General features: G+C 48.8%; 1 protein-coding gene across 2 annotated transcripts in view; it reads right to left on the bottom strand.

The window, feature by feature from the left end:
- Positions 1 to 26,925, bottom strand: part of itpr3 (inositol 1,4,5-trisphosphate receptor, type 3) — a 67,569-nt gene that overhangs the window by 10,871 nt on the left and 29,773 nt on the right. The window contains exons 23-37 of one of the 2 annotated variants that reach the window (XM_068596916.1): positions 26,673 to 26,881; positions 26,287 to 26,407; positions 25,514 to 25,534; positions 25,327 to 25,381; positions 24,014 to 24,179; positions 23,364 to 23,522; positions 21,357 to 21,431; positions 19,793 to 19,912; positions 18,891 to 19,013; positions 18,481 to 18,681; positions 18,280 to 18,395; positions 17,020 to 17,155; positions 16,509 to 16,634; positions 15,408 to 15,533; positions 14,141 to 14,261 (exon numbers count right to left, since the gene is read on the bottom strand). In XM_068596916.1, the coding sequence (XP_068453017.1) occupies positions 14,141 to 14,261; positions 15,408 to 15,533; positions 16,509 to 16,634; positions 17,020 to 17,155; positions 18,280 to 18,395; positions 18,481 to 18,681; positions 18,891 to 19,013; positions 19,793 to 19,912; positions 21,357 to 21,431; positions 23,364 to 23,522; positions 24,014 to 24,179; positions 25,327 to 25,381; positions 25,514 to 25,534; positions 26,287 to 26,407; positions 26,673 to 26,881 (1,875 nt within the window). The remainder of the gene's footprint in view (positions 1 to 14,140; positions 14,262 to 15,407; positions 15,534 to 16,508; positions 16,635 to 17,019; positions 17,156 to 18,279; positions 18,396 to 18,480; positions 18,682 to 18,890; positions 19,014 to 19,792; positions 19,913 to 21,356; positions 21,432 to 23,363; positions 23,523 to 24,013; positions 24,180 to 25,326; positions 25,382 to 25,513; positions 25,535 to 26,286; positions 26,408 to 26,672; positions 26,882 to 26,925) is intronic. The other variant, XM_068596917.1, reaches the window with a different exon arrangement.

Raw genomic sequence — 26,925 nt, forward strand, 5'->3', positions numbered from 1 at the left:
TATGCAGAGGTATTGCAGGGGGACACCTACAGGTTATGCAGAGGTATTGCAGATGGACCCCTACAGGTTATGCAGAGGTATTGCAGGCGGACCCCGACAGATTATGCAGAGGTACTGCAGAGGAACCCATACGGGTTATGCAGAGGTACTGAAGGGAAAGTACTAAAAGATTTGAAGAGATACTTCAGGGAGATCACTAGAGGTTATGCAGAGGTACTGCAGGGAAACCCCTACAAGTTATGCAGAGGTAATGCAGGTTGACTACTATAGGGTCTGTAGAGGTACTGCAGTGGCACCACCACTGGTTATGCAGAAGTACTGCAGGGGGACTCCTACAGGTTATGCCAAGGTACTGGAGAGGGACCCCTACAGGTTATGCCGAGGTACTGCAGGGGGACCGCAACAGGTGATGCAGAGGTACTGCAGGTTGACTCCTACAGGGTCTGTAGAGGTACTGCAGGGGGACCCCTAAAGGGTCTGCAGAGGTACTGCAGGGGGACCCCTACAGGCTTTGCAGAGTTACTGCAGGTGAACCCCTACAGGGTCTGCAGAGGTACTGCAGGGGGGCCCCTAAAGGGTCTGCAGAGGTACTGCAGGGGGACCCCGACAAGTTATGCATAGGTACTGCAGGAGAACTCCTACAGGTTATGCAGTAGTACTCCAAGAGACCCCTACAGGGTCTGCAGAGGCACTGCAGTGGCACCACTACCAGTTATGCAGAAGTACTGCAGGGGGACCTCTACAGGTTACGCAGAGATACTACAGGGGGACCCCTACAGGTTATGCAGAGGTACTGCAGGGAGACACCTACAGGTTATGCAGAGGTACTGCAGGGAGACCCCTAAAGGGTCTGCAGAGGTACTGCAGGGGGACCCCTAAAGGGTCTGCAGAGGTACTGCAAGAGACCCCTACAGGGTCTGCAGAGGTACTGCAGGGAAACCCCTACAGGTTATGAAGAGGTACTGCAGGTTGACTACAACAGGTTCTGTAGAGGTACTGCAGTGGCACCACTACCAGTTATGCAGAAGTACTGCAGGGGGACCTCTACAGGTTACGCAGAGGTACTACAGGGGGACCCCTACATGTTATGCAGAGGTACTGCAGGGAGACCCCTACAGATTATGCAGAGGTACTGGATGGGGACACCTACAGGTTTTGCAGAGGTATTACATGGGGACCCCTACAGGGTCTGCAGAGGTACTGTAGGGTGACCCTTACAGGTTATGCAGAGGTACTGCAGTGGGACCCCTAAAGGTTACACAGAGGTAATGCAGGGGGACACCTACAGGGTCTGCAGAGGTACCCCTACAGGTTATGCAAAGATACTGCAGGTGGACCCCTACAGATTATGCAGAGGTACTGGATGGGGACCCCGAAAGGTTATGCATAGGTACTGCAGGAGAACCCCTACAGGTTATGAAGAGGTACTGCAAGAGACCCCTACAGGGTCTGCAGAGGTACTGCAGTGGAACCACTACCAGTTATGCAGAAGTAATGCAGGGGGACCTCTACAGGTTACGCAGAGGTACTACAGGGGGAACCCTACAGGTTATGCAGAGGTACTGCAGGGAGACACCTACAGGATCTGCAGAGGTACTGCAGAGGGAACCCTACGGGCTGGGCAAAGTTACTGTAGGGGAACCCCTACAGGTTATGCAGAGGTACTGCAGGGAGACCCCTATAGGTTTTGTAGAGGTACTGCAGAAGGACCACTACAGGGTCGACAGAGTTACTGATAGGGGACCCCCACAGGTTATGCAGAGGTACTGCAGGGCGACCCCCACAGGTTATGCAGAGGTACTGCAGGGGACCCCTAAAGGTCATGCAGAGGTACTGCAGGGAAACCACTACCGGTTATGCGGAAGTACTGCAGGGGGACTCCTCCAGGTTATGCCGAGGTACTGCACAGGGACCCCTACAGGTTATGCCGAGGTACTGCAGGGAGACCCCTACAGGGTCTGCAGAGGTACTGAAGGGGGACCCCTACAGGGTCTGCAGAGGTACTGCAGGGGGACCCCTACAGGTTTTGGAGAGGTACTGCGGCGGGACCACTAAAGGTTATGCAGAGGTACTGCAGGGTGAGCACTACGGGTTCTACAGAATTATTGCAGAGGGACCCCTCCGGGTGATGAAGAGGTATTGCGGGGGGACCCTTACAGGTTATGCAGCGGTACTGCAGGTTGTCTCCTAAAGGTTCTGCAGAGGTACTGCAGGGGTACACCGAAAGGGTCTGCAGAGGTACCCCTACAGGTTATGCAGAGGTACTGTAGGGGGACCCCAAAAGGTTATGCAGAGGTATTGCAGGGGGACACCTACAGTTTATGCAGTGGTACTGTAGGGGGACCCCAAAAGGTTATGCAGAGGTATTGCAGGGGGACACCTAAAGTATATGCAGAGGTACTGCAGGGGGACCCCTACAGCATCTGCAGAGGTACTGCAGAGGGACCCCCACAGGTTATGCAGAGGTACTGAAGGGAGAGTACTACAGGATATGAAGACGTACTTCAGGGAGATCACTAGAGGTTATAAAGAGGTACTGCAGGGAAACCACTACAGGTTATGCAGAGGTAATGCAGGTTGACTCCTAAAGGGTCTGTAGAGGTATTGCAGTGGCACCACTACCGGTTATGCAGAAGTACTGCAGGGGGACTCCTCCAGGTTATTCCGAGGTACTGCACAGGGACCCCTACAGGTTATGCAGAGGTATTGCAGGGGGACCTCTACAGGTTACGCAGAGGTACTGCAATGGGGACCCCAACAGGTTATGCAGAGGTATTGCAGGGGGACCTCTACAGGTTATGCGAAGTACTGCAGGGGGACCCCTACAGGGTATGCAGAGGAACTGTAGGGGGACCCCTACAGGTTATGCGGAGGTACTGCAGGTTGACTCATACAGGGTCTGGACAGGTACTGCAGTGGCACCCCTACCAGTTACGCAGAGGTACTGCAGGGAAACCCCTGCAGGTTATGCAGAGGTACTGCAGGGGGACCCCTCCAGGGTCTGCACAGGTACTGCAGAGGGACCCCTACAGATTATGCAGAGGTATTGCAGGGGGACACCTAAAGTATATGCAGAGGTACTGCAGGGGGACCCCTACAGCATCTGCAGAGGTACTGCAGAGGGACCCCCACAGGTTATGCAGAGGTACTGAAGGGAGAGTACTACAGGATATGAAGACATACTTCAGGGAGATCACGAGAGGTTATAAAGAGGTACTGCAGGGAAACCACTACAGGTTATGCAGAGGTAATGCAGGTTGACTCCTAAAGGGTCTGTAGAGGTACTGCAGTGGCACCACTACCGGTTATGCAGAAGTACTGCAGGGGGACTCCTCCAGGTTATTCCGAGGTACTGCACAGGGACCCCTACAGGTTATGCAGAGGTATTGCAGGGGGACCTCTACAGGTTACGCAGAGGTACTCCAATGGGGACCCCAACAGGTTATGCAGAGGTATTGCAGGGGGACCTCTACAGGTTATGCGAAGTACTGCAGGGGGACCCCTACAGGGTATGAAGAGGAACTGTAGGGGGACCCCTACAGGTTATGCGGAGGTACTGCAGGTTGACTCATACAGGGTCTGGAGAGGTACTGCAGTGGCACCCCTACCAGTTACGCAGAGGTACTGCAGGGAAACCCCTGCAGGTTATGCAGAGGTACTGCAGGGGGACCCCTCCAGGGTCTGCACAGGTACTGCAGAGGGACCCCTACAGATTATGCAGAGTTATTGCAGGGGGACACCTACAGTTTATGCAGTGGTACTGTAGGGGGACCCCAAAAGGTTATGCAGAGGTACTGCAGGGGGACCCCTCCAGGGTCTGCACAGGTACTGCAGAGGGACCCCTACAGATTATGCAGAGGTATTGCAGGGGGACACCTACAGTTTATGCAGTGGTACTGTAGGGGGACCCCAAAAGGTTATGCAGAGGTATTGCAGGGGGACACCTAAAGTATATGCAGAGGTACTACAGGGGGACCCCTACAGCATCTGCAGAGGTACTGCAGAGGGACCCCCACAGGTTATGCAGAGATACGGAAGGGAGAGTACTACAGGATATGAAGACGTACTTCAGGGAGATCCCTAGAGGTTATAAAGAGGTACTGCAGGGAAACCACTACAGCTTATGCAGAGGTAATGCAGGTTGACTCCTACAGGGTCTGTAGAGGTACTGCAGTGGCACCACTACCGGTTATGCAGAAGTACTGCAGGGGGACCTCTACAGGTTATGCCGAGGTACTGCAGAGGGACCCCTACAGGTTATGCCGAGGGACCCCTAAATGGTCTGCAGAGGTACTGCAGGGGGACTTCTACAGGTTACACAGAAGTACTGCAATGGGGACCCCTACAGGGTCTGCAGAGGTACTGCAGGGGGACCACTACGGGCTCTAAAGAATTACTGCAGAGGGACCCCTCCGGGTGATGAAGAGGTATTGCAGAGGGATCCTTACAGGTTATGCAGCGGTACTGCAGGTTGTCTCCTACAGGTTCTGCAGAGGTACTGCAGTGGCACCCCTACAAGTAATGCAGAGGTACTGCAGGGGGACCCCTTCAGGTTTTTGAGAGGTACTGCAGGGGGACCCCTACAGGTTACGCAGAAGTACTGCAATGGGGACCCCTACAGGGTCTGCAGAGGTACTGCAGGGAAACCACTACCGGTTATGCAGAAGTACTGCATGGGGACTCCTCCAGGTTATTCCGAGGTACTGCACAGGGACCCCTACAGGTTATGCCAAGGTACTGCAGGGAGACCCCTACAGGGTCTGCAGAGGTACTGCAGGGGGACCCCTACAGGGTCTGCAGAGGTACTGCAGGGGGACCCCTACAGGTTTTGGAGAGGTACTGCAGGGGATCCCGACAGATTATGCAGAGGTACTGCAAGGAGACCCTTATAGGTTATGTAGAGGTACTGCAGGGGGACACCAACAGGGTCTGGAGAGGTACTGCAGGGGGACACCTACAGTTAATGCAGTGGTACTGCAGGGTGACCCCAACAGGTTATGCAGAGGTATTGCAGGGGGACCTCTACAGGTTATGCGAAGTACTGCAGGGGGACCCCTACAGGGTATGCAGAGGAACTGTAGGGGGACCCCTACAGGTTATGCGGAGGTACTGCAGGTTGACTCATACAGGGTCTGGAGAGGTACTGCAGTGGCACCCCTACCAGTTACGCAGAGGTACTGCAGGGAAACCCCTGCAGGTTATGCAGAGGTACTGCAGGGGGACCCCTCCAGGGTCTGCAGAGGTACTGCAGAGGGACCCCCACAGGTTATGCAGAGGTACGGAAGGGAGAGTAGTACAGGATATGAAGACGTACTTCAGGGAGATCACTAGAGGTTATAAAGAGGTACTGCAGGGAAACCACTACAGCTTATGCAGAGGTAATGCAGGTTGACTCCTACAGGGTCTTTAAAGGTACTGCAGTGGCACCACTACCGGTTATGCAGAAGAACTGCAGGGGGACCTCTACAGGTTATGCCGAGGTAGTGTATAGGGACCCCTAAAGGGTCTGCAGAGGTACTGCAGGGGGACTTCTACAGGTTACACAGAAGTACTGCAATGGGGACCCCTACAGGGTCTGCAGAGGTACTGCAGTGGCACCCCTACAAGTTATGCAGAGGTACTGCAGGGAAACCCCTACAGGTTATGCCGAGGTACTGCAGGGGGACCCCTACACGGTCTGCAGAGGTACTGCAGGGGGACCCCTTCAGGTTTTTGAGAGGTACTGCAGGGGGACCCCTACAGGTTACGCAGAAGTACTGCAATGGGGACCCCTACAGGGTCTGCAGAGGTACTGCAGGGAAACCACTACCGGATATGCAGAAGTACTGCATGGGGACTCCTCCAGGTTATTCTGAGGTACTGCACAGGGACCCCTACAGGTTATGCCAAGGTACTGCAGGGAGACCCCTACAGGGTCTGCAGAGGTACTGCAGGGGGACCCCTACAGGGTCTGCAGAGGTACTGCAGGGGGACCCCTACAGGGTCTGCAGAGGTACTGCAGGGGGGCCCCTACAGGTTTTGGAGAGGTACTGCGGCGGGACCACTAAAGGTTATGCAGAGGTACTGCAGGGTGACCACTACGGGCTCTACAGAATTACTGCAGAGGGACCCCTCCGGGTGATGAAGAGGTATTGCAGAGGGACCCTTACAGGTTATGCAGCGGTACTGCAGGTTGTCTCCTACAGGTTCTAAAGAGGTACTGCAGGGGGACACCGAAAGGGTCTGCAGAGGTACCCCTACAGGTTATGCAGAGGTACTGCAGGCGGACCCCTACAGGGTCTGCAGAGGTACTGCAGGGGGACCCCTACAGATTTTGGAGAGGTACTGCAGGGGGATCCCGACAGATTATGCAGAGGTACTGCAGGGAGACCCTTATAGGTTATGTAGAGGTACTGCAGGGGGATCCCAACAGATTATGCAGAGGTACTGCAGGGAGACCCTTATAGGTTATGTAGAGGTACTGCAGGGGGACACCAACAGGGTCTGGAGAGGTACCCCTACAGGTTATGGAGAGGTACTGCAGGGGGACCCATACAGGTTATGCAGAGGTACTGCAGGGGGACCCCAACAGGTTATGCAGAGGTATTGCAGGGGGACCTCTACAGGTTACGCAGAGGTACTGCAATGGGGACCCCTACCAGTTACGCAGGGGTACTGCAGGGAAACCCCTGCAGGTTATGCAGAGGTACTGCAGGGGGACCCCTCCAGGGTCTGCACAGGTACTGTAGGGGGACCCCAAAAGGTTATGCAGAGGTATTGCAGGGGGACACCTAAAGTATATGCAGAGGTACTACAGGGGGACCCCTACAGCATCTGCAGAGGTACTGCAGAGGGACCCCCACAGGTTATGCAGAGGTACGGAAAGGAGAGTACTACAGGATATGAAGACGTACTTCAGGGAGATCCCTCGAGGTTATAAAGAGGTACTGCAGGGAAACCACTACAGCTTATGCAGAGGTAATGCAGGTTGACTCCTACAGGGTCTGTAGAGGTACTGCAGTGGCACCCCTACAAGTAATGCAGAGGTACTGCAGGGAGACCCCTACAGGGTCTGCAGAGGTACTGCAGGGGGACCCCTACAGGGTCTGCAGAGGTACTTCAGGGGGACCACTACGGGCTCTACAGAATTACTGCAGAGGGACCCCTCCGGGTGATGAAGAGGTATTGCAGAGGGATCCTTACAGGTTTTGCAGCGGTACTGCAGGTTGTCTCCTACAGGTTCTGCAGAGGTACTGCAGGGGGACACCGAAAGGGTCTGCAGCGGTACCCCTACAGGTTATGCAGAGGTACTGCAGGCGGAACCCTACAGGGTCTGCAGAGGTACTGCAGGGGGACCCCTACAGGTTTTAGAGAGGTACTGCAGGGGATCCCGACAGATTATGCAGAGGTACTGCAAGGAGACCCTTATAGGTTATGTAGAGGTACTGCAGGGGGACACCAACAGGGTCTGGAGAGGTACTGCAGGGGGACACCTACAGTTAATGCAGTCGTACTGCAGGGTGACCCCAACAGGTTATGCAGAGGTATTGCAGGGGGACCTCTACAGGTTATGCGAAGTACTGCAGGGGGACCCCTACAGGGTATGCAGAGGAACTGTAGGGGGACCCCTACAGGTTATGCGGAGGTACTGCAGGTTGACTCATACAAGGTCTGGAGAGGTACTGCAGTGGCACCCCTACCAGTTACGCAGAGGTACTGCAGGGAAACCCCTGCAGGTTATGCAGAGGTACTGCAGGGGGACCCCTCCAGGGTCTGCAGAGGTACTGCAGAGGGACACCCACAGGTTATGCAGAGGTACGGAAGGGAGAGTAGTACAGGATATGAAGACGTACTTCAGGGAGATCACTAGAGGTTATAAAGAGGTACTGCAGGGAAACCACTACAGCTTATGCAGAGGTAATGCAGGTTGACTCCTACAGGGTCTTTAAAGGTACTGCAGTGGCACCACTACCGGTTATGCAGAAGAACTGCAGGGGGACCTCTACAGGTTATGCCGAGGTAGTGCAGAGAGACCCCTACAGGTTATGCCGAGGGACCCCTAAAGGGTCTGCAGAGGTACTGCAGGGGGACTTCTACAGGTTACACAGAAGTACTGCAATGGGGACCCCTACAGGGTCTGCAGAGGTACTGCAGTGGCACCCCTACAAGTTATGCAGAGGTACTGCAGGGAAACCCCTACAGGTTATGCCGAGGTACTGCAGGGGGACCCCTACACGGTCTGCAGAGGTACTGCAGGGGGACCCCTTCAGGTTTTTGAGAGGTACTGCAGGGGGACCCCTACAGGTTACGCAGAAGTACTGCAATGGGGACCCCTACAGGGTCTGCAGAGGTACTGCAGGGGGACCCCTACAGGGTCTGCAGAGGTACTGCAGGGGGACCCCTACAGGGTCTGCAGAGGTACTGCAGGGGGACCCCTACAGGGTCTGCAGAGGTACTGCAGGGGGACCCCTACAGGGTCTGCAGAGGTACTGCAGGGGGGCCCCTACAGGTTTTGGAGAGGTACTGCGGCGGGACCACTAAAGGTTATGCAGAGGTACTGCAGAGGGACCCCTCCGGGTGATGAAGAGGTATTGCAGAGGGACCCTTACAGGTTATGCAGCGGTACTGCAGGTTGTCTCCTACAGGTTCTAAAGAGGTACTGCAGGGGGACACCGAAAGGGTCTGCAGAGGTACCCCTACAGGTTATGCAGAGGTACTGCAGGCGGACCCCTACAGGGTCTGCAGAGGTACTGCAGGGGGACCCCTACAGATTTTGGAGAGGTACTGCAGGGGGATCCCGACAGATTATGCAGAGGTACTGCAGGGAGACCCTTATAGGTTATGTAGAGGTACTGCAGGGGGATCCCAACAGATTATGCAGAGGTACTGCAGGGAGACCCTTATAGGTTATGTAGAGGTACTGCAGGGGGACACCAACAGGGTCTGGAGAGGTACCCCTACAGGTTATGGAGAGGTACTGCAGGGGGACCCATACAGGTTATGCAGAGGTACTGCAGGGGGACCCCAACAGGCTATGCAGAGGTATTGCAGGGGGACCTCTACAGGTTACGCAGAGGTACTGCAATGGGGACCCCAACAGGTTATGCAGAGGTATTGCAGTGGGACCTCTACAGGTTATGCGAAGTACTGCAGGGGGACCCCTACAGGGTATGCAGAGGAACTGTAGGGGGACCCCTACAGGTTATGCGGAGGTACTGCAGGTTGACTCATACAGGGTCTGGAGAGGTACTGCAGTGGCACCCCTACCAGTTACGCAGAGGTACTGCAGGGAAACCCCTGCAGGTTATGCAGAGGTACTGCAGGGGGACCCCTCCAGGGTCTGCACAGGTACTGCAGAGGGACCCCTACAGATTATGCAGAGGTATTGCAGGGGGACACCTACAATTTATGCAGTGGTACTGTAGGGGGACCCCAAAAGGTTATGCAGAGGTATTGCAGGGGGACACCTAAAGTATATGCAGAGGTACTACAGGGGGACCCCTACAGCATCTGCAGAGGTACTGCAGAGGGACCCCCACAGGTTATGCAGAGGTACGGAAGGGAGAGTACTACAGGATATGAAGACGTACTTCAGGGAGATCCCTAGAGGTTATAAAGAGGTACTGCAGGGAAACCACTACAGCTTATGCAGAGGTAATGCAGGTTGACTCCTACAGGGTCTGTAGAGGTACTGCAGTGGCACCACTACCGGTTATGCAGAAGTACTGCAGGGGGACCTCTACAGGTTATGCCGAGGTACTGCAGAGGGACCCCTACAGGTTATGCCGAGGGACCCCTAAAGGGTCTGCAGAGGTACTGCAGGGGGACTTCTACAGGTTACACAGAAGTACTGCAATGGGGACCCCTACAGGGTCTGCAGAGGTACTGCAGGGGGACCACTACGGGCTCTAAAGAATTACTGCAGAGGGACCCCTCCGGGTGATGAAGAGGTATTGCAGAGGGATCCTTACAGGTTATGCAGCGGTACTGCAGGTTGTCTCCTACAGGTTCTGCAGAGGTAATGCAGGGGGACACCGAAAGGGTCTGCAGCGGTACCCCTACAGGTTATGCAGAGGTACTGCAGGCGGAACCCTACAGGGTCTGCAGAGGTACTGCAGGGGGACCCCTACAGGTTTTGGAGAGGTACTGCAGGGGGACCCATACAGGTTATGCAGAGGTACTGCAGGGGGACACCTACAGTTAATGCAGTGGTACTGCAGGGTGACCCCAACAGGTTATGCAGAGGTATTGCAGGGGGACCTCTACAGGTTATGCGAAGTACTGCAGGGGGACCCCTACAGGGTATGCAGAGGAACTGTAGGGGGACCCCTACAGGTTATGCGGAGGTACTGCCGGTTGACTCATACAGGGTCTGGAGAGGTACTGCAGTGGCACCCCTACCAGTTACGCAGAGGTACTGCAGTGGCACCACTACCGGTTATGCAGAAGTACTGCAGGGGGACCTCTACAGGTTATGCCGAGGTACTGCAGAGGGACCCCTACAGGTTATGCCGAGGGACCCCTAAAGGGTCTGCAGAGGTACTGCAGGGGGACTTCTACAGGTTACACAGAAGTACTGCAATGGGGACCCCTACAGGGTCTGCAGAGGTACTGCAGTGGCACCCCTACAGGTTATGCCGAGGTACTGCAGGGGGACCCCTTCAGGTTTTTGAGAGGTAGTGCAGGGGGACCACTACAGGTTACTCAGATGTACTGCAATGGGGACCCCTACAGGGTCTGCAGAGGTACTGCAGGGAAACCACTACCGGTTAGGCAGAAGTACTGCAGGGGGACTCCTCCAGGTTATTCCGAGGTACTGCACAGGGACCCCTACAGGTTATGCCGAGGTACTGCAGGGAGACCCCTAAAGGGTCTGCAGAGGTACTGCAGGGGGACCCTTACAGGTTATGCAGCGGTACTGCAGGTTGTCTCCTACAGGTTCTGCAGAGGTACTGCAGGCGGACCCCTACAGGGTCTGCAGAGGTACTGCAGGGGGACCCCTACAGGTTTTGGAGAGGTACTGCAGGGGGATCCCGACAGATTATGCAGAGGTACTGCAGGGAGACCCTTATAGGTTATGTAGAGGTACTGCAGGGGGATCCCAACAGATTATGCAGAGGTACTGCAGGGAGACCCTTATAGGTTATGTAGAGGTACTGCAGGGGGACACCAACAGGGTCTGGAGAGGTACCCCTACAGGTTATGGAGAGGTACTGCAGGGGGACCCATACAGGTTATGCAGAGGTACTGCAGTGGCACCCCTACAAGTTATGCAGAGGTACTGCAGGAAAACCCCTACAGGTTATGCCGAGGTACTGCAGGGGGACCCCTACACGGTCTGCAGAGGTACTGAAGGTTGACTCCTACAGGATCTGCAGAGGTACTGCAGGGGGACCCCTAAAGGGTCTGCAGAGGTACTGCAGGGGAATCCTACAGTTTATGCAGAGGTACTGCAGGGGGACACCGACAGGGTCTGCAGAGGTAGTGCAGGGTGACCCCTCCAGGTTATGCAGAGGTACTGCAGGTTGACCCCTACAGGTTATGCAGAGGTATTGCAGGGTAACTCCTTCAGGTCATGCAGAGGTACTGCAGGGGGACCACTCCAGGATACGCAGAGGTACTGCAGGGGGACCCCTACAGGTTCTGCAGTGTTACTGCAGAGGGAACCTGTGAGGTTATGCAGAGGTACTGCAGGGTGACCCCTACAGATTATGCAGAGGTACTGCAGGGGGATCCCAACAGGTTATGCAGAGGTCCTGCAGGGGGACCCCTACAGATTATGCAGATGTACTGCAGGGGGACCCCTACAGGTTAGGCATAGGTACTGGAGGGGGACCCCTACAGGTAATGAAGAGGTACTGCAGGGAGGACCCTACACTTTATTCAAAGGTACTGCAGAGGGACCCCTACAGCTTAACAAGAGGTAATGCAGTTGGACCCCTACAGGGTCTGAGGTACAGAGGTACTGCAGGGGGATCCCAACAGGTTATGCAGATGTCCTGCAGGGGGACCCCTACAGATTATGCAGAGGTACTGCAGGGGGACCCCTACAGATTATGCAGAGGTACTGCAGGGGGATCCCAACAGGTTATGCAGAGGTCCTGCAGGGGGACCCCTACAGATTATGCAGAGGTACTGCAGGGGGATCCCAACAGGTTATGCAGAGGTACTGCAAGGGGACCCCTACAGGTTTTGGAGAGGTACTGCAGGGGGATCCCTACAGGGCCTGCAGAGGTACTGCAGGGTGACCCCTACAGGTTATGCAGAGGTACTGCAGTAGTCTCCCTTCAGTACCTCCGCATTACCTTTAGGGGTCCCGCTGCAGTCCCTCTGCAGACCCTTTAGGGGTCCCTCTGCAATAACTCTGCATAACCTGTTGGGGTCCCCTGCAGTACCTCTGCATAAACTGTGGGGGTCCCCCTGCAGTACATCTGCAGACCCTGTAGGGGTCCCCCTGCAATATGTAGAGGTACTGCAGGGGGACCCCTACAGGTTCTGCAGTGTTACTGCAGAGGGAACCTGTACGGTTATGCAGAGGTACTGCAGGGGGACGCCTACGGGATATGCAGAGGTACTGCAGGTTGACCCTTACCTGTTATACATAAGTACTTCAGGGGGACCCCTACAGGGTCTGCAGAGGTACTGCAGGTCAACCCCTACAGATTATGCAGAGGTACTGCAGGGGGATGCCTACAGGCTATGCAGAGGTACTGCAGGGGGAACCCTACAGGTTATGCAGAGGTACTGCGGGGAGATCCCTAGAGGATTAAGCAGAGAGGTACTGCAGGTGGACCTCTGCAGGTTATGCAGAGGTACTGCAGGGGGACCACTACAGGGTCTGCAGAGGTACTGCAGGGGGATCCCTAAAGATTATGCAGATGTACTGCAGGGGGACCCCTACAGGTTATGCAGAGTTATTCCAGGGGGAACCCTACAGGTTATGCAGAGGTACTGCAGGGGGACTGCTACAGGGTCTGCAGAGGTACAGCAGGGGGACACCTAAAGGTTATGCATAGGTACTTCAGGGGGAACCTGTAAGGTTATGCAGAGGTACTGCAGGGGGACCCCTACAGGGTCTGCAGAGGTACTGCAGGGGGACCCCTACAGGTTATGCAGAGGTACTGCAGGGGGACTGCAACAGGTTATGCAGAGGTACTGCAGGGGGAAACCTACAGGTTATGCCGATGTACTGCAGGGGGACCCCTAAAGGGTCTGCAGAGGCACTGCAGATGGACCCCTACAGGTTATGCCGAGGTACTGCAGGGGGACGCCTACAGGTTATGCAGAGATACTGCAGGGATATCCAGACAGGTTATGCAAAGATACTGCAGAGGGACCCCTACAGCTAACGCAGAGGTACTGCAGGGGGACCCCTAAAGGGTCTGCAGAGGTACTGCAGGGGACCCCTATAGGTTATGCTGAGGTGCTGCAGGTGGACCCCTAAAGGTTATGCAGAGTTACTGCAGAGGGACCCTTACAGGTTATGCAGAGGTACTGCAGGGTGACCCCTACAGGGTCTGCAGAGGTACTGCAGGGATATCCAGACAGGTTATGCAAAGATACTGCAGAGGGACCCCTACAGCTAACGCAGAGGTACTGCAGGGGGACCCCTAAAGGGTCTGCAGAGGTACTGCAGGGGACCCCTATAGGTTATGCTGAGGTGCTGCAGGTGGACCCCTAAAGGTTATGCAGAGTTACTGCAGAGGGACCCTTACAGGTTATGCAGAGGTACTGCAGGGTGACCCTTACAGGGTCTGCAGATGTACTGCAGGGGACCCCTAAAGGTTATGGAGAGGTACTGCAGCGGGACCCCTAAAGGTAATGCAGAGGTACTGAAGGGAGACTACTGCAGTACTGGAGGGGGACCCCTATAGGGTCTGCAGAGGGGCCGTGGAATCTCTGGTTGATTAGACAATTTATTTCCCCAAAATTGTAAATGTGTGTGTGTGTGTGTGTGTGTATATATATATATATATATATATATATATATATATATATATATATATATGATATGATATGATATATATATATAATATATATGATGGAGGAAGAAGTATTCAGATCTTCTACTTCAGCAAAAGTAGAACTACTTAAACACTGAAGTTAGGCGCCTCATTTTCGTTCCTTTGCACGCTACCCGGATACCAGGTGGATGTGTTACCGGTCATAGCGAGGGTCTTGATGCAGGTCTCCACCTGTCCTCGGTGCTGCTGCTGCAGCCAGGGACAGTCCAGCAGCCGCACAGACGACTGCAGCAGCTGAGTCATGATGGTGTGATGAGTCTAAGAGGAATGAGAACAGAGATCTGAAGCAACTGGGCAAGGAAACGAAGGTCCTGCAGGACCCGGTGGCTAGTTTACGGGTTTGACCACAACTGTTACTCCCAAAAGGACGTTTCTATTTGAATGACAATGAAGCAGCTCCCACTTAAAAGTCAGTGCGTTTACATGCTGGTAATAATTCGAATCTTGCTTTAGTCGGACTATGCTCTCTTTCGGGGCAACTGCTGTTATCCGAATATACATGGCAGTGAATAAATCGAATCATTGGCCGAATGCATGTCATATCCGATACGACAGGTGGCGCTGTTTTCATTACATGTAGTGGTGATACAGCCATCTCCGCTTGACCTCTTCACTCTTCATAATGGAGAGAACCCCGCTAGCTTCGGTGGTTGTCGGGGAGCTAGCGCAGAGCAAACAGGGAACTAGCAGCAGCGCTAGCAGGCTACATCAGGGAGCTAGCAGAGACACCCACCGAAGGTAGTATCGGCTCGTAACCCGACTTTTACGTTTGTTTGTTTCTGCCGGCCGTGACAACTTATCGTCTCTTTCGACTTCCGGGTCACGACCTGGGAGGGAGGGAGGGAGGAGGCGGCGGGATCTTGAGCATGCGCACAAACGCATTGTCCAGTTCCGATCCGATTCAGCGTATACATGCAGCGTTATTCGAATTATCAATCGAATCGAATCGAGTTATCCAGGGGTGTTAATCGGATCGTAGTCGGACCGCAGTTATTCGAATAAAGGTGTTTACATGAACTGGATAATTCGATTTTAGTCGGACTAAGCCAGTTATTCGAATCCATGTAACCGCACTGACTGATGGAATAAAAATCTGCGTAAATACATCATATCCACTTCTTCTGCATGTTTGGATTAAAGTTCATTAATATTCTCCTAAAAAGAAGTTTGAATTTAACTTTGTCAAAGTAAAGTTGCATAAAGTAGTAATTATGCAGCGTTAGTGGAAAGTACCAATGTCATTTGTTTATATTTTGCTGCATGCATGTACAAACGTATAAATGCTGGAAATAATGTTAATATTTTTGGGTTTGAAGAACCTCTGCTCTTGCTTAAAAACGACAACCTGATGTGATCGTGACATCTGAGTGGATTCTCGTCAGCAAAGTGCATCGCTGCCTTCACCTGCAGAGACGTGCTGTTTTCAGAGAAAGGGGAGCTGAAGAAGGCGATGATGGTGTCGAAGACCACGTTGATGATGTATTTCTCCAGGATGGGATCAGAGAGACGTTTGTCACGTTTATTACAAACCTGCAAGGAACACAAAGAAATCATGGAAACGGATTAATGGCTGTGTGTAGACTGCATATTCATATATTTACTTACATATTCAGAAAAAAACTGCAACATTTTTCAAGCTCCCTCCAGTGGAGAAAACGTGATGAAGTTCCATCTAAGATGTCCTTCTACTGGAGAAAACAATAATTAAGTGTCCGCTAAGTGCCGTTTATGATGCCCTTCTAGTGGAGAAAACGTGATTAAGTGCCATCTACGATGCCCTTTTAGTGGAGAAAACGTAATGAAGTGCTCTCTAAAATGTCCATCCAGGTCTACATGATGGTGCCTCTCCCACCGCCGGCCAAAACAGACACTTAAAGACTGACTTAAATACCTAAAACGTAACATTATCACAGAAATGTTACATTACCCTGGTGCATCAACAATAGTCCCCATTACATTACCCTGGTGCATCAACAATAGTCCCCATTACGTTACCCTGGTGCATCAACAATAGTCCCCATTACGTTACCCTGGTGCATCAACAATAGTCCCCATTACGTTACCCTGGTGCATCAACAATAGTCCCCATTACATTACCCTGGTGCATCAACAATAGTCCCCATTACGTTACCCTGGTGCATCAACAATAGTCCCCATTACGTTACCCTGGTGCATCAACAATAGGCCCCATTACATTACCCTGGTGCATTAACAATAGTCTGCAGTATGTTACCCTGGTGCATCAACAATAGTCTCCTGTATGTTACCCTGGTGCATCAACAATAGTCTGCAGTATGTTACCCTGGTGCATCAACAATAGTCTGCAGTATGTTACCCTGGTGCATCAACAATAGTCTGCAATATGTTACCCTGGTGCATCAACAATAGTCTGCAGTATGTTACCCTGGTGCATCAACAATAGTCTGCAGTATGTTACCCTGGTGCATCAACAATAGTCTGCAGTATGTTACCCTGGTGCATCAACAATAGTCTGCAGTATGTTACCCTGGCCATGTCCACGGTGAAGTCCTCAAACAGCTTCCAGATGTGGTTGGATGTGTAGATCTCCTTCATCTCCACCTCTGTGTCCACGTAGCAGTGATTCACAAAGTTCACATACGCCACCTTCACCTAGAGACAGAGAGACAGACGGGAAGAGAGAGAGAGGCGGGTAGAGAGAGAGAGACGGGTGGGTTTTAGTTTCATCACAGGGGTTTATAAACTTAAACTTAAACAGGGCACAAGGAGATAACTCCCACTACAGCAGCATAGGAAGTCATGAAAATGAGCAACAGTGAAGTCATGAACACATTCATGCATCGATACAAAGATAATATATTAATGTTGTCGCATCATGAGAACTTTTATGTTTATGCTCAAATAATTTAGTTCTCGTACTTTTAACAATCTCTTAACGACATCTTCTTCTGAAGTACAAAGTACTAGAGTACACAGCATTTAGGGAAAACTCCTTTCTAGATTCTATTTGTATAACATGTATGAATATGAATAATACCTCAGTGATGCAGTCCTCGTGGGTCACCACTCTGACGACGTCCTCCAGAGGAAGCAGAGACGTACACTTGATCTCCGTGTAGACGTTTTTGCCCTCAGCGCAGGCTGCCAGGAGCTCCACCAGAGAGATGTGATACCTGCAGGCAGACGGGCAAACAAGCTTAGGATTCTTTGGAAAACATGCATTGTTATACATTTGTCTAAAATCTGCAAAACAACATGTGCATGTACAAAATATATACATTCACTACAGTACTGGAAGGAAACACAGACTTGATGTACGCACACTTCACTTTCTATGTTCTGCCACTTTCTACTTCTTCTCCACTACTTCTATTATACGTTTTACTGTGCTACATCTCAGAGGTATATGTTGTACTTCTTACTGTACTACATTTAGCTAACAGCTTTAGTTCCTTCTCAGACAACATTATTTTGTCTCTGTCTTATGATTAAACTAAAAGGATTGTTTTACTTATGTGTTCTATCATCAACCAATGAAGCAGTAACACATATTCTGCTATGTGAACCTCTTAACTGGTCTCACGAGTGTTTTCTGAACATTAAACCTTTTGATATTATTCAAACAGCCCTTTTGGTTGAAGAGATATTCGGTATTTATTCTGGGGATGAAAACCTTTGAAATCTTTGCAATAATAATAATAATTTATAACGTTAACATGCAAATTACTAAAGATTGTTTTTGTGGGGTTCCCCAAGGCTCAGTGTTCGGCCACCTATCATGCGAACAATATTTGTCCAAATATTTGTTTATTTACTGCAATTTTAGGTTTTAAATGCAGTACTTTTACTTCACACACTTTTACTCTTTTACTATATTATCTCTCTCTCTCTCTCTCTCTCTCTCTGTCTCTCTCTCTCTCTCTCTCTCTCTCTCTCTCTCTCTCTCTCTCTCTCTCTCTATATATATATATATATATATATATATATATATATATATATATATACATATATATTATATATATATATACATATATTATATATATATATATATATATATATATATATATATATATATATATATATATATATATACATATATATTATATATACATATATAAATATATAAATATATATGTATAAACTAAATACTCGACCTGGTGTCGTCTTGGGCTGCGGTGACGAAATAAGAGTGTAAAAGCTCCTGGATATATATATATATATATATTTTGTATATATATATATATATATATATATATATATATATATATATATATATATATATATATATATATATTACCTGAGCGGGCTGCTCTCGCCGACCCCCTCCCTGCTCTCGGCCATCAGCTCCAGCATCACGTTGAAGGACGTCTTGTCGTTGTAGAAAACCACCACGTCCTCGCCGGCGTTCGTAAGCTGCAGAGCGACGGCAGCGTTACACTGAGGCTCATCTTTATTATTATTAATATTATTATAATTACCCTCTCGTCCTCGTCCTCACCTCGGTCATGATCATGTCCTGGCACTTCTTCACGTACTTGCCCTCGGCCTTGATGATGGTGTGCAGGAAGTTGAGGTACTGCACGTGGCGGCCGTGCGTGGCCAGGCAGTGGATGAAGTGCTGCAGGACGCTCTCGGAGATTTCGCTGCACAGCTGGTAGTTGTTGCAGAAGATGTGCTGCACGGTCTCCGCCTCCAGCAGCTGTAGGCGGAGGAAGGAGGGTCAACGTGGTGCGATGGCTTCCATGAGATCATTTACTCACTTCTTCACTTCTTCTACTCGTACATATTCTGTTCAGAACGCATCCTGCACATCTCACACTTGTTCATCTCGTCTAAATAAAAGTTGGTGAGCGGCTCTTAAATAAAAATCTTCTGCTGATTGACGGACGGCTCTTAAAGGCATCGTACCCCCGGGTTGAGGAAGAGGCTGAGGTTCTTGTGCAGCAGAGTCTGGTTCTCCTGGTTCCCCGTGCAAAACTTCTGCAGGAACAGGTGAGTGTACCTGATGATCTCCTGCATCTTCACGTCGTTCTGCAGACAGAGAGGACGAGGGGGTTCATCTTCAGAGGACAACATTTACTTACTTTAGCTGAGACATACTAAACCCAAAGGCCCCAAAGAACCCAAAGAACTCAAAGGCCCCAAAGAACCCAAAGAACCCATAGAACCCAAAGGCCCCAAAGAACCAAAAGAACCCAAAGAACTCAAAGGACCCAAATGCCCTAAAGAATGCAAAGGCTCCAAAGAACCCAAAAAATCCAAAGAACCCAAAGGACCCAAAGAACCCAAAGAACCCATAGAACCCAAAGAACCCATAGAACCCAAAGGACCCAAAGAACCCAAAGAACCCAAAGAACCCTTCGAACCCAAAGGACCCAAATAATCCAAAAGACCCAAAGGACCCAAAGAACCCAAAGAACCCAAATAATCCAAAGAACCCAAAGGACCCAAAGAACCCAAAGAACCCAAAGGACCCAAATAATCTAAAGGACCCAAAGAACCCAAAGAACCCAAATAATCCAAAGAACCCAAAGGACCCAAAGAACCCATAGAACTCAAAGGACCCAAAGGAGCCAAAGAACCCAAATACCCCAAATAATCCCAGATAATCCAAAGTCCCCAAAGAACTCAAAGGGAATATATATATATATATATATATATATATATATATATATATATATATATATATATATATATATATATATAAACTCTGTAACGTTCAAATGTTGATTTAGGTCTAATTAGAGTCAATCATCCATGGCTCAGTGATCCACTTGGGAAGCTTTTATTGTGGCGGGGTCCGGTCTTACCAGGTCGTAGGACACCTGCAGCAGGTCCAGCATGACCTTATGCGCTCCCATGTTCTTCAACAGCCTCTGCTGCTTCTTCCAAACCCCACTGCTGCACATCTTGTTCAAGCGCTCCAGGATCTACAGAGACACAGGGGCGTGGCCAGAGGGAGGCGGGGCCCAATCACAAGAGACACATTTAGAAGATGTTAGTTTATATGTTTGCAGTTTAAATGAATCATCTTCCAAGTAAAGTCCGTACTGGCTTACACAACTACAAATTATTCTCAACGTAACTTATTTTTCCCAGAGTACACGTAAATATGAGTGTCTGAAATATTATGTGTGTGTTGCACAAGATTAAAAAAAATATGAATAAAATATGCTAAAAATCACATTTCAGTTTAGTCAAAGCAAATATGTTTAAGTCAACTGTAATGCTCAATAAAATATACAATATAAAGACTAACACTCTATTATTCTCCTGAAGCTGTTAAAATACAATCCCAAACATGGCTTATCCGTATTACTTTCGTGGGGTTCCCCAAGGCTCAGTGTTCGGCCCCCTATTATGAAAACAATATTTGTCCAGTTTCCAAAACTTTGAAATATTTTTTTATTTACAACAATTTTGTTTTGCTGTGGTAAAAATAATAAATGCTTGGATACATTGGGAAAAGAATATACAACTACCTGTACCTGAATTGAAAAGAAAACACAAATTCATAATCTTTAGCAAATGCATGACAAATTCAAAGAGAGAACTGAACATAATGTGAACATACCATTAAGGCGATGATGCTCAAAACTGTTTTAAAGCAAGTACTATTGCAACGTATCTGTTTAAAGATGAGGATTTACAAAATCCGGTTTCATCATACACATTTCAACTTTCATTAACATTTCTGTACTTTACTTTCTGAGTGCAAATTACATTTTCATACAACAACGGTGAGCAATAAAAACTGTGCACAAACTTGAAATGACTTTAAAAATAATCATCAAACAAATATGAAATATATGATGACAATGACATGGTGGCATTTAAAGTGGTATCAATATGAGCAAACAATTAAAGCCAAACTCTATTGGACGAATGGAGGACAACAAAAGATTTGATTGGCTGAACTGTGAAAAGGGGTTTGGTCCAAAATAAGGGTTGTGCTTCTGGATGGACGAGCAAGAGGAATGAGTTGATTCACCAAGAACTCCTTCAATGTACATCCTGTATGAGTCTTGTGTAAAGGTTAGTTTTAATTTGAAACATCTCCTTTTGTTTTGCACTTTATTTACAACTGAGTCATTGGGCGAATGCGGTCTTTTAGAGTGACTGTGAGGATGAAGACACAATTAAATCAGTCAGAGCAGTGAAAGCCACCCTTTCTGAAGAGAGTAGGACAGGACCACCACATGAACAACTTCAGAGACCTCACCACCCCGCCCACATTGATTGATTGACAGGTGGTCTGTTGGACATGCACCACAGAAACACCACAATGCAACAAAAACAACCAAACAGTGAAACAACGCAACAAAAAAGGGAATTTTTACCCACTTGAGAACACGGGTGCACGAGTGCGCTCACCTCTTTGACCTTCTGGTAGTTCTCGTTGCCCTTCTCCTGCTTCTCCTTCTTAGGCGTTGCATCCTCTGATGCCCCCTGCAGGATGCAAAGGGTAAGACAGCGTATGCAGTTCTCTCTGGGGACGCTACTAAATTACACACACTTGAATCAAAAGGTAAAGTAGATGTGTTAGGGTTCTAAACACGCATCCACGCGATGGTGCATTCAGGGTCAGGACAGGAAGTCACATGGTCCTTGATAGCTATGTGGACATAGGACGTTATTTTACCTTAATTATGATCAAATAAATCTGAAGTTAAAAATAAACTACACAGTTGGAGACGCCATCTCATTTTAAATATCTATAACGCAGGGTTGTAATATAGTTATAATAATACAAAAAAGTGTCTTCTTCTTGGCATTTAGTTGGTTAGCGATGAACTAACACAAATATTGTTGAGTCTTTTCTGCCTGTGAATCGATCTCTGAAATGCTGTTTCCATTTGATTTAGCAGTTTAAATATGTCTTGAAAATCAGCCTGTGAGATGGTTCATGAAGTCGTTCCTACGCGGCTAGCTGGGAAACATCTGTGACAAATATCAACAGATGAATGTCACTAAGCCAGATGTGTGCTATAATGCAGCTTGTTGTGCGCCAACTTAAAGAAACGACAATGTTGACTATGAGTTACGTTGGCCGGACGAGATGATCACATCGATCCCTAACGAGCACATCGTCAGGTTAGAGCCCGACCGGCTCATTGCTTGTTTTAATGGTTGGATAATGCACATTATATGTGTGTGAAAGATGTATATCAAAACGGTGCTATCTCTGTGTATGATCTAATATGTTTTCATGAGCGTGTAATCACCTGAAACGAAGCAGCATTATGTTTCTGTGAGCTCAGAAGGAGCGCTTCATATCTACACAGGGAGCAGGTTTCCACTCCTTCGCAGCACGGACAAAGCAAACAATGACTTTCTTTCTCTGTTAGTGTCACAGGAGGGCCACCGTAGTTCTCCCACATGCGTGTGGAGGGAGGAGTTTCGCGGCGGGACGTTGGGCTGCGATCGTGCAACCCCACCACGAGCTCCCCAGCTCATAGATGCTGGACCGTGAAGACATCATAGCCCTTCGTTCAGAGCAGAACCCGGCAGGGAGGAGAGGTCAGGCGTGACATGCAACAGCAACAACCCCCAGAACCACCTGAGCCCAGGACCTGAACCACCGGTGCCAGCAAGCCCCACACCAACGGAGAGCACAGTGAGTGGAAAGACCCGGAGCCAAGGTTCAACAACACGGGTTTACTTTCTGCTCAGCAGTTAGGTTCATGGGAGATTTCTGATTATCAATTAATAATTAGTCTTCTACCAAGAAAATGTTTTTTGTGCTGGTTTAAATATTGACTTTGAGTCTGTTAGTGTCTGTACACTGTTAGTTGTTTTATATATATATATATATATATATATATATATATATATATATATATATATATATATATATATATATATATATATATATATATACATACATATATATATATATATGTATATATAAATGTATATATATATATATATATATATATATATATATATATATATATGTGTGTGTGTGTGTGTGTGTGTGTGTGTGTGTGTGTGTATGTGACACAGCCATTAGGAGCACACCTGTTAGTTCTGAGAGAAAGTTAGCCTTTGAGATTCAGACAATAATTAATAATCAAGAGAATGAATAATTCTCTCATTGTAAAGCCGTACGCTGATGATACAGCGCTTTCACCAACTCCTCTTTCCTTAAAAAAGTGTTAATCTGTGTTCAATCTTAGGCATTTGGAAATCTACATATTAGTTGTGGCAGGACAATAAATATATTAAACATATATATATATATATATATATATATATATATATATATATATATATATATATATATATATATATATATATATATATAACTTATAGGTTACTTTACCTTGTTCAATAATAATGCTGTAACAAGGTGAGATAGAGGACGCTCTGGCTTCCTACCTGTCCTTTCTCCTTCTTCTCCTTCTTCCCGTCGCTTCCCCCAGAGTTCTTCTTCTCCACCCACAGCTCAGATTTCTCCACCAGCGTTCGGAGGCGATCCAGATCGGCTTTGATCAGCTTGTAATTCTCTACGTCCTGAGAGGAGATCAACAGCTGGACCTGCAGGGGCCAGACGTGGGAGGATTAACAGTCTGGCCAACAACAAACAACAAACAACAAACAAACCTGACATGAACTGGATGAAGGCTGAACTGTAAGGGAGCAACACAAAGTGTTGAACCAGCAGATTACACAATGCACATGTTGCCTGAAAAGGGACTCGAACCCTTCAGATTAAAAGTCTGATGCTCGGCCAGCTGTGACCAGGTTCAGTTAAAAGTAGAACACCCTTTAAAAGGTGAAAAGGTTAACTTTAACCTTTTAACCCCCAAACCCTAAACCTTTTAACACTTTAACCCTTTAACCCTTAAACCCTTTAACCCTTAAACAGTGACGCACAAAATAAGTTTGAAGTATGAGACTTTTAGTGAAAAACTTTGGATTTTGTCTTTCCCATCCTTAAGATTGTGTGCGCTTTTGATTCTCTACGTGTGTGTGTGTGTGTGTGTGTGTGTGTGTGTGTGTGTGTGTGTGTGTGTGTGTGTGTGTACCTGTTTGAAGGTGTGCAGCACCTCCTGTCTCTGGCTGAAGTGCCTGAACAGCAGCTGCAGCGCTCCAGACACCAGCGGCGCGTAGTCGTGCATGGTGAGATGCGTCAGCACGCGCAGGAACATGCGGCCGCCCTCATCGTCCACCTCCAGGATGCTGTTCCCCTTCCTGAGGAGACGCCGCGCATTTAACCCTTTAACTGTCAGGAACGCTGCATTTAACCCTTTAACTGTCAGGAACGCTGCATTTAACCCTTTAACTGTCAGGAACGCTGCATTTAACCCTTTAACTGTAAGAGGAACGCTGCATTTAACCCTTTAACTGTCAGGAACGCTGCATTTAACCCTTTAACTGTAAGAGGAACGCTGCATTTAACCCTTTAACTGTCAGGAACGCTGCATTTAACCCTTCAACTGTAAGAGGAACGCTGCATTTAACCCTTTAACTGTCAGGAACGCTGCATTTAACCCTTTAACTGTCAGGAACGCTGCATTTAACCCTTTAACTGTAAGAGAAACGCTGCATTTAACCCTTTAACTGTCAGGAACGCTGCATTTAACCCTTTAACTGTCAGGAACGCTGCATTTAACTCTTTAACTGTAGGAGGAACGCTAGATGTTCAGAGTTAGGATTAAAGTATGTTATGAAAGTCATTCTTGAGAAAGTATGTATTTTTTCCACAAATAAATCCTGATTAAAATTGTATAAAATAAAAGTGCTAGAACTCGTTTGGAGTTCGTGCGACAATCTGAACTCCTCAAAGAGACGTTTGTGTTTCAAAACGATGTGAGGAGATGAAAATCATCGCTGCTGAAGACGCCGATACTTCCTCCTCATGGTGAGGCGTCATTTCATCCTATTCATCCCCACAGCTTGAAGGCCGGTCCCTGAACACATCGCCTCACGTTAACCGGTCCCTGAACACATCGCCTCACATTAACCGGTCCCTGAACACATCGCCTCACATTAACCGGTCCCTGAACACATCGCCTCACATTAACCGGTCCCTGAACACATCGCCTCACGTTAACCGGTCCCTGAACACATCGCCTCACGTTAACCGGTCCCTGAACACATCGCCTCACCTTGACCGGTCCCTGAACACATCGCCTCACCTTGACCGGTCCCTGAACACATCACCTCACCTTGACCGGTCCCTGAACACATCGCCTCACCTTGACCGGTCCCTGAACACATCGCCTCACATTAACCGGTCCCTGAACACATCGCCTCACATTAACCGGTCCCTGAACACATCGCCTCACATTAACCGGTCCCTGAACACATCGATTTCGGGTTATAAAGGTTTACGTACCCGACTCCGAACATGGCCTCGGCCTGCTCCCCGATGTGCTGCAGGTTGATGGCCGCTGAGGAGGAGAACACACAACAGGTGACGCCGGTGCAGCTGGTTGGAGGCGGAGCCTGACACGTGGACGCAGACGTGTGAACGCTGCCGCTGCGTTACCTGGAGATATCGCTCTGAAGTAAAAAAGCTTTACCTGTCGTTTCCTGGCTGACGTCTGAAAGCATTGGAGGAAGTAACAACACACTGCTTTACCAAACTTTGAGGGATGTGTGTGGACGTAGGACACACACACACACACACACACACACACACACACTAAAATGCATGCGCAGTATATTCAGGAAGAAAAGAGCCAGCGCCTCATTCTGGACCAAACTAAGGTTTATGAAAACGTTTCCTGAATTATCTCTGCAACCCAAACGTTTGTCAACTTTATTTAAAGTGCTACAACAACGTAACACAAAGTGAGAAGAAACCTGGGCTTTACACACAATGAAAGTACCCGTTGAGTTGAAATATTTACAAAAACACTGTTTCATTAAATCCTACATAAGTAACCGTTAAAGGTCGGATCTCAATGAAACACACGACCCTGTTTTTGAGTCAAACTTCTTTTTAACGTGTCAACGTTTTGTTTTATTGTGATTATTGTTGCAGATTCTGATTCTTTAGGTCCTAATATTTCCATAAAGGTGTGTTATTAGTATGTGTGCTGTAGTTACGGCTCTAAACCAGACAGCTCATAATCACGCTGGATGTCTATGATCACAATATGCTATTACATCATTTTACTTTAAAGGAAAAAAAGAATTTCGCAACAAAATTCTGAAAGAAAATCATATAAATAACTCATTTGGGTGATGTGGTGAGTCCACAGTGACGGGCGCTGTGTTCCTGTTCACTTCCTGTCTGTTCAGTAAACAACAACAACAACAACAACAACAACAGCAGGTGAGCCGGCAGCACCTGCACGCTCCATGTTGGTGGTGGCGTCGGCGTCGGCCATCGGATAAACGTCCACAAACTCCTTCTTGAACACGGACAGCAGGAAGGAGATGCGGTAGTCGAGGCGAACGTTCAGGATGAACTGATGAAGAGCGGAGAACAATCATCATCATCTTCATCACGAACCAGCGTGTCAGCTCATGCGCTGAGATAAATGATTTAAAAACACAGAAGTAAGAGTCATCTGGATAACTTACAAAGTAGGAATCTGGTTTTAGTTTTCAAAGAGAAAGTAAAGAAACAGACACACTGTGATGTGAACATTCAGAATATTAGTATATAGTTCTTGGTATAGTCAATGAAATGGTTATGAGTTCCTATGAAAGTGTTGGTTTCCTTCTGGGTACCTGCAGGATCTCCAGTATCTTCAGCTTGGTGTCCATCACCGTCAGGTCCAGCTTGTCGATACTGTCTTTACTGCCTCTCTGTCCGTCAAGCGCAAGTCCCGCCCCCGCCCCCGCCCCTCTGGGGCCTCCAAATATGGACTGCTTCCTATTGAGCACCATGGTGGACATCATCTGGCCCATGCCGTGGATGGAGCGCTTCACGTTCTTCCCTTCAGAGGAGACCAGAGCAGACGTGAGTCACAGCCCGCTGCTT

This window comes from Clinocottus analis, unplaced genomic scaffold, assembly GCF_023055335.1.
Source record: "Clinocottus analis isolate CAN_PGR_092001 unplaced genomic scaffold, fCliAna1.0.p SCAF_4, whole genome shotgun sequence".
NCBI classification, from domain to species: Eukaryota; Metazoa; Chordata; class Actinopteri; order Perciformes; family Cottidae; genus Clinocottus; species Clinocottus analis.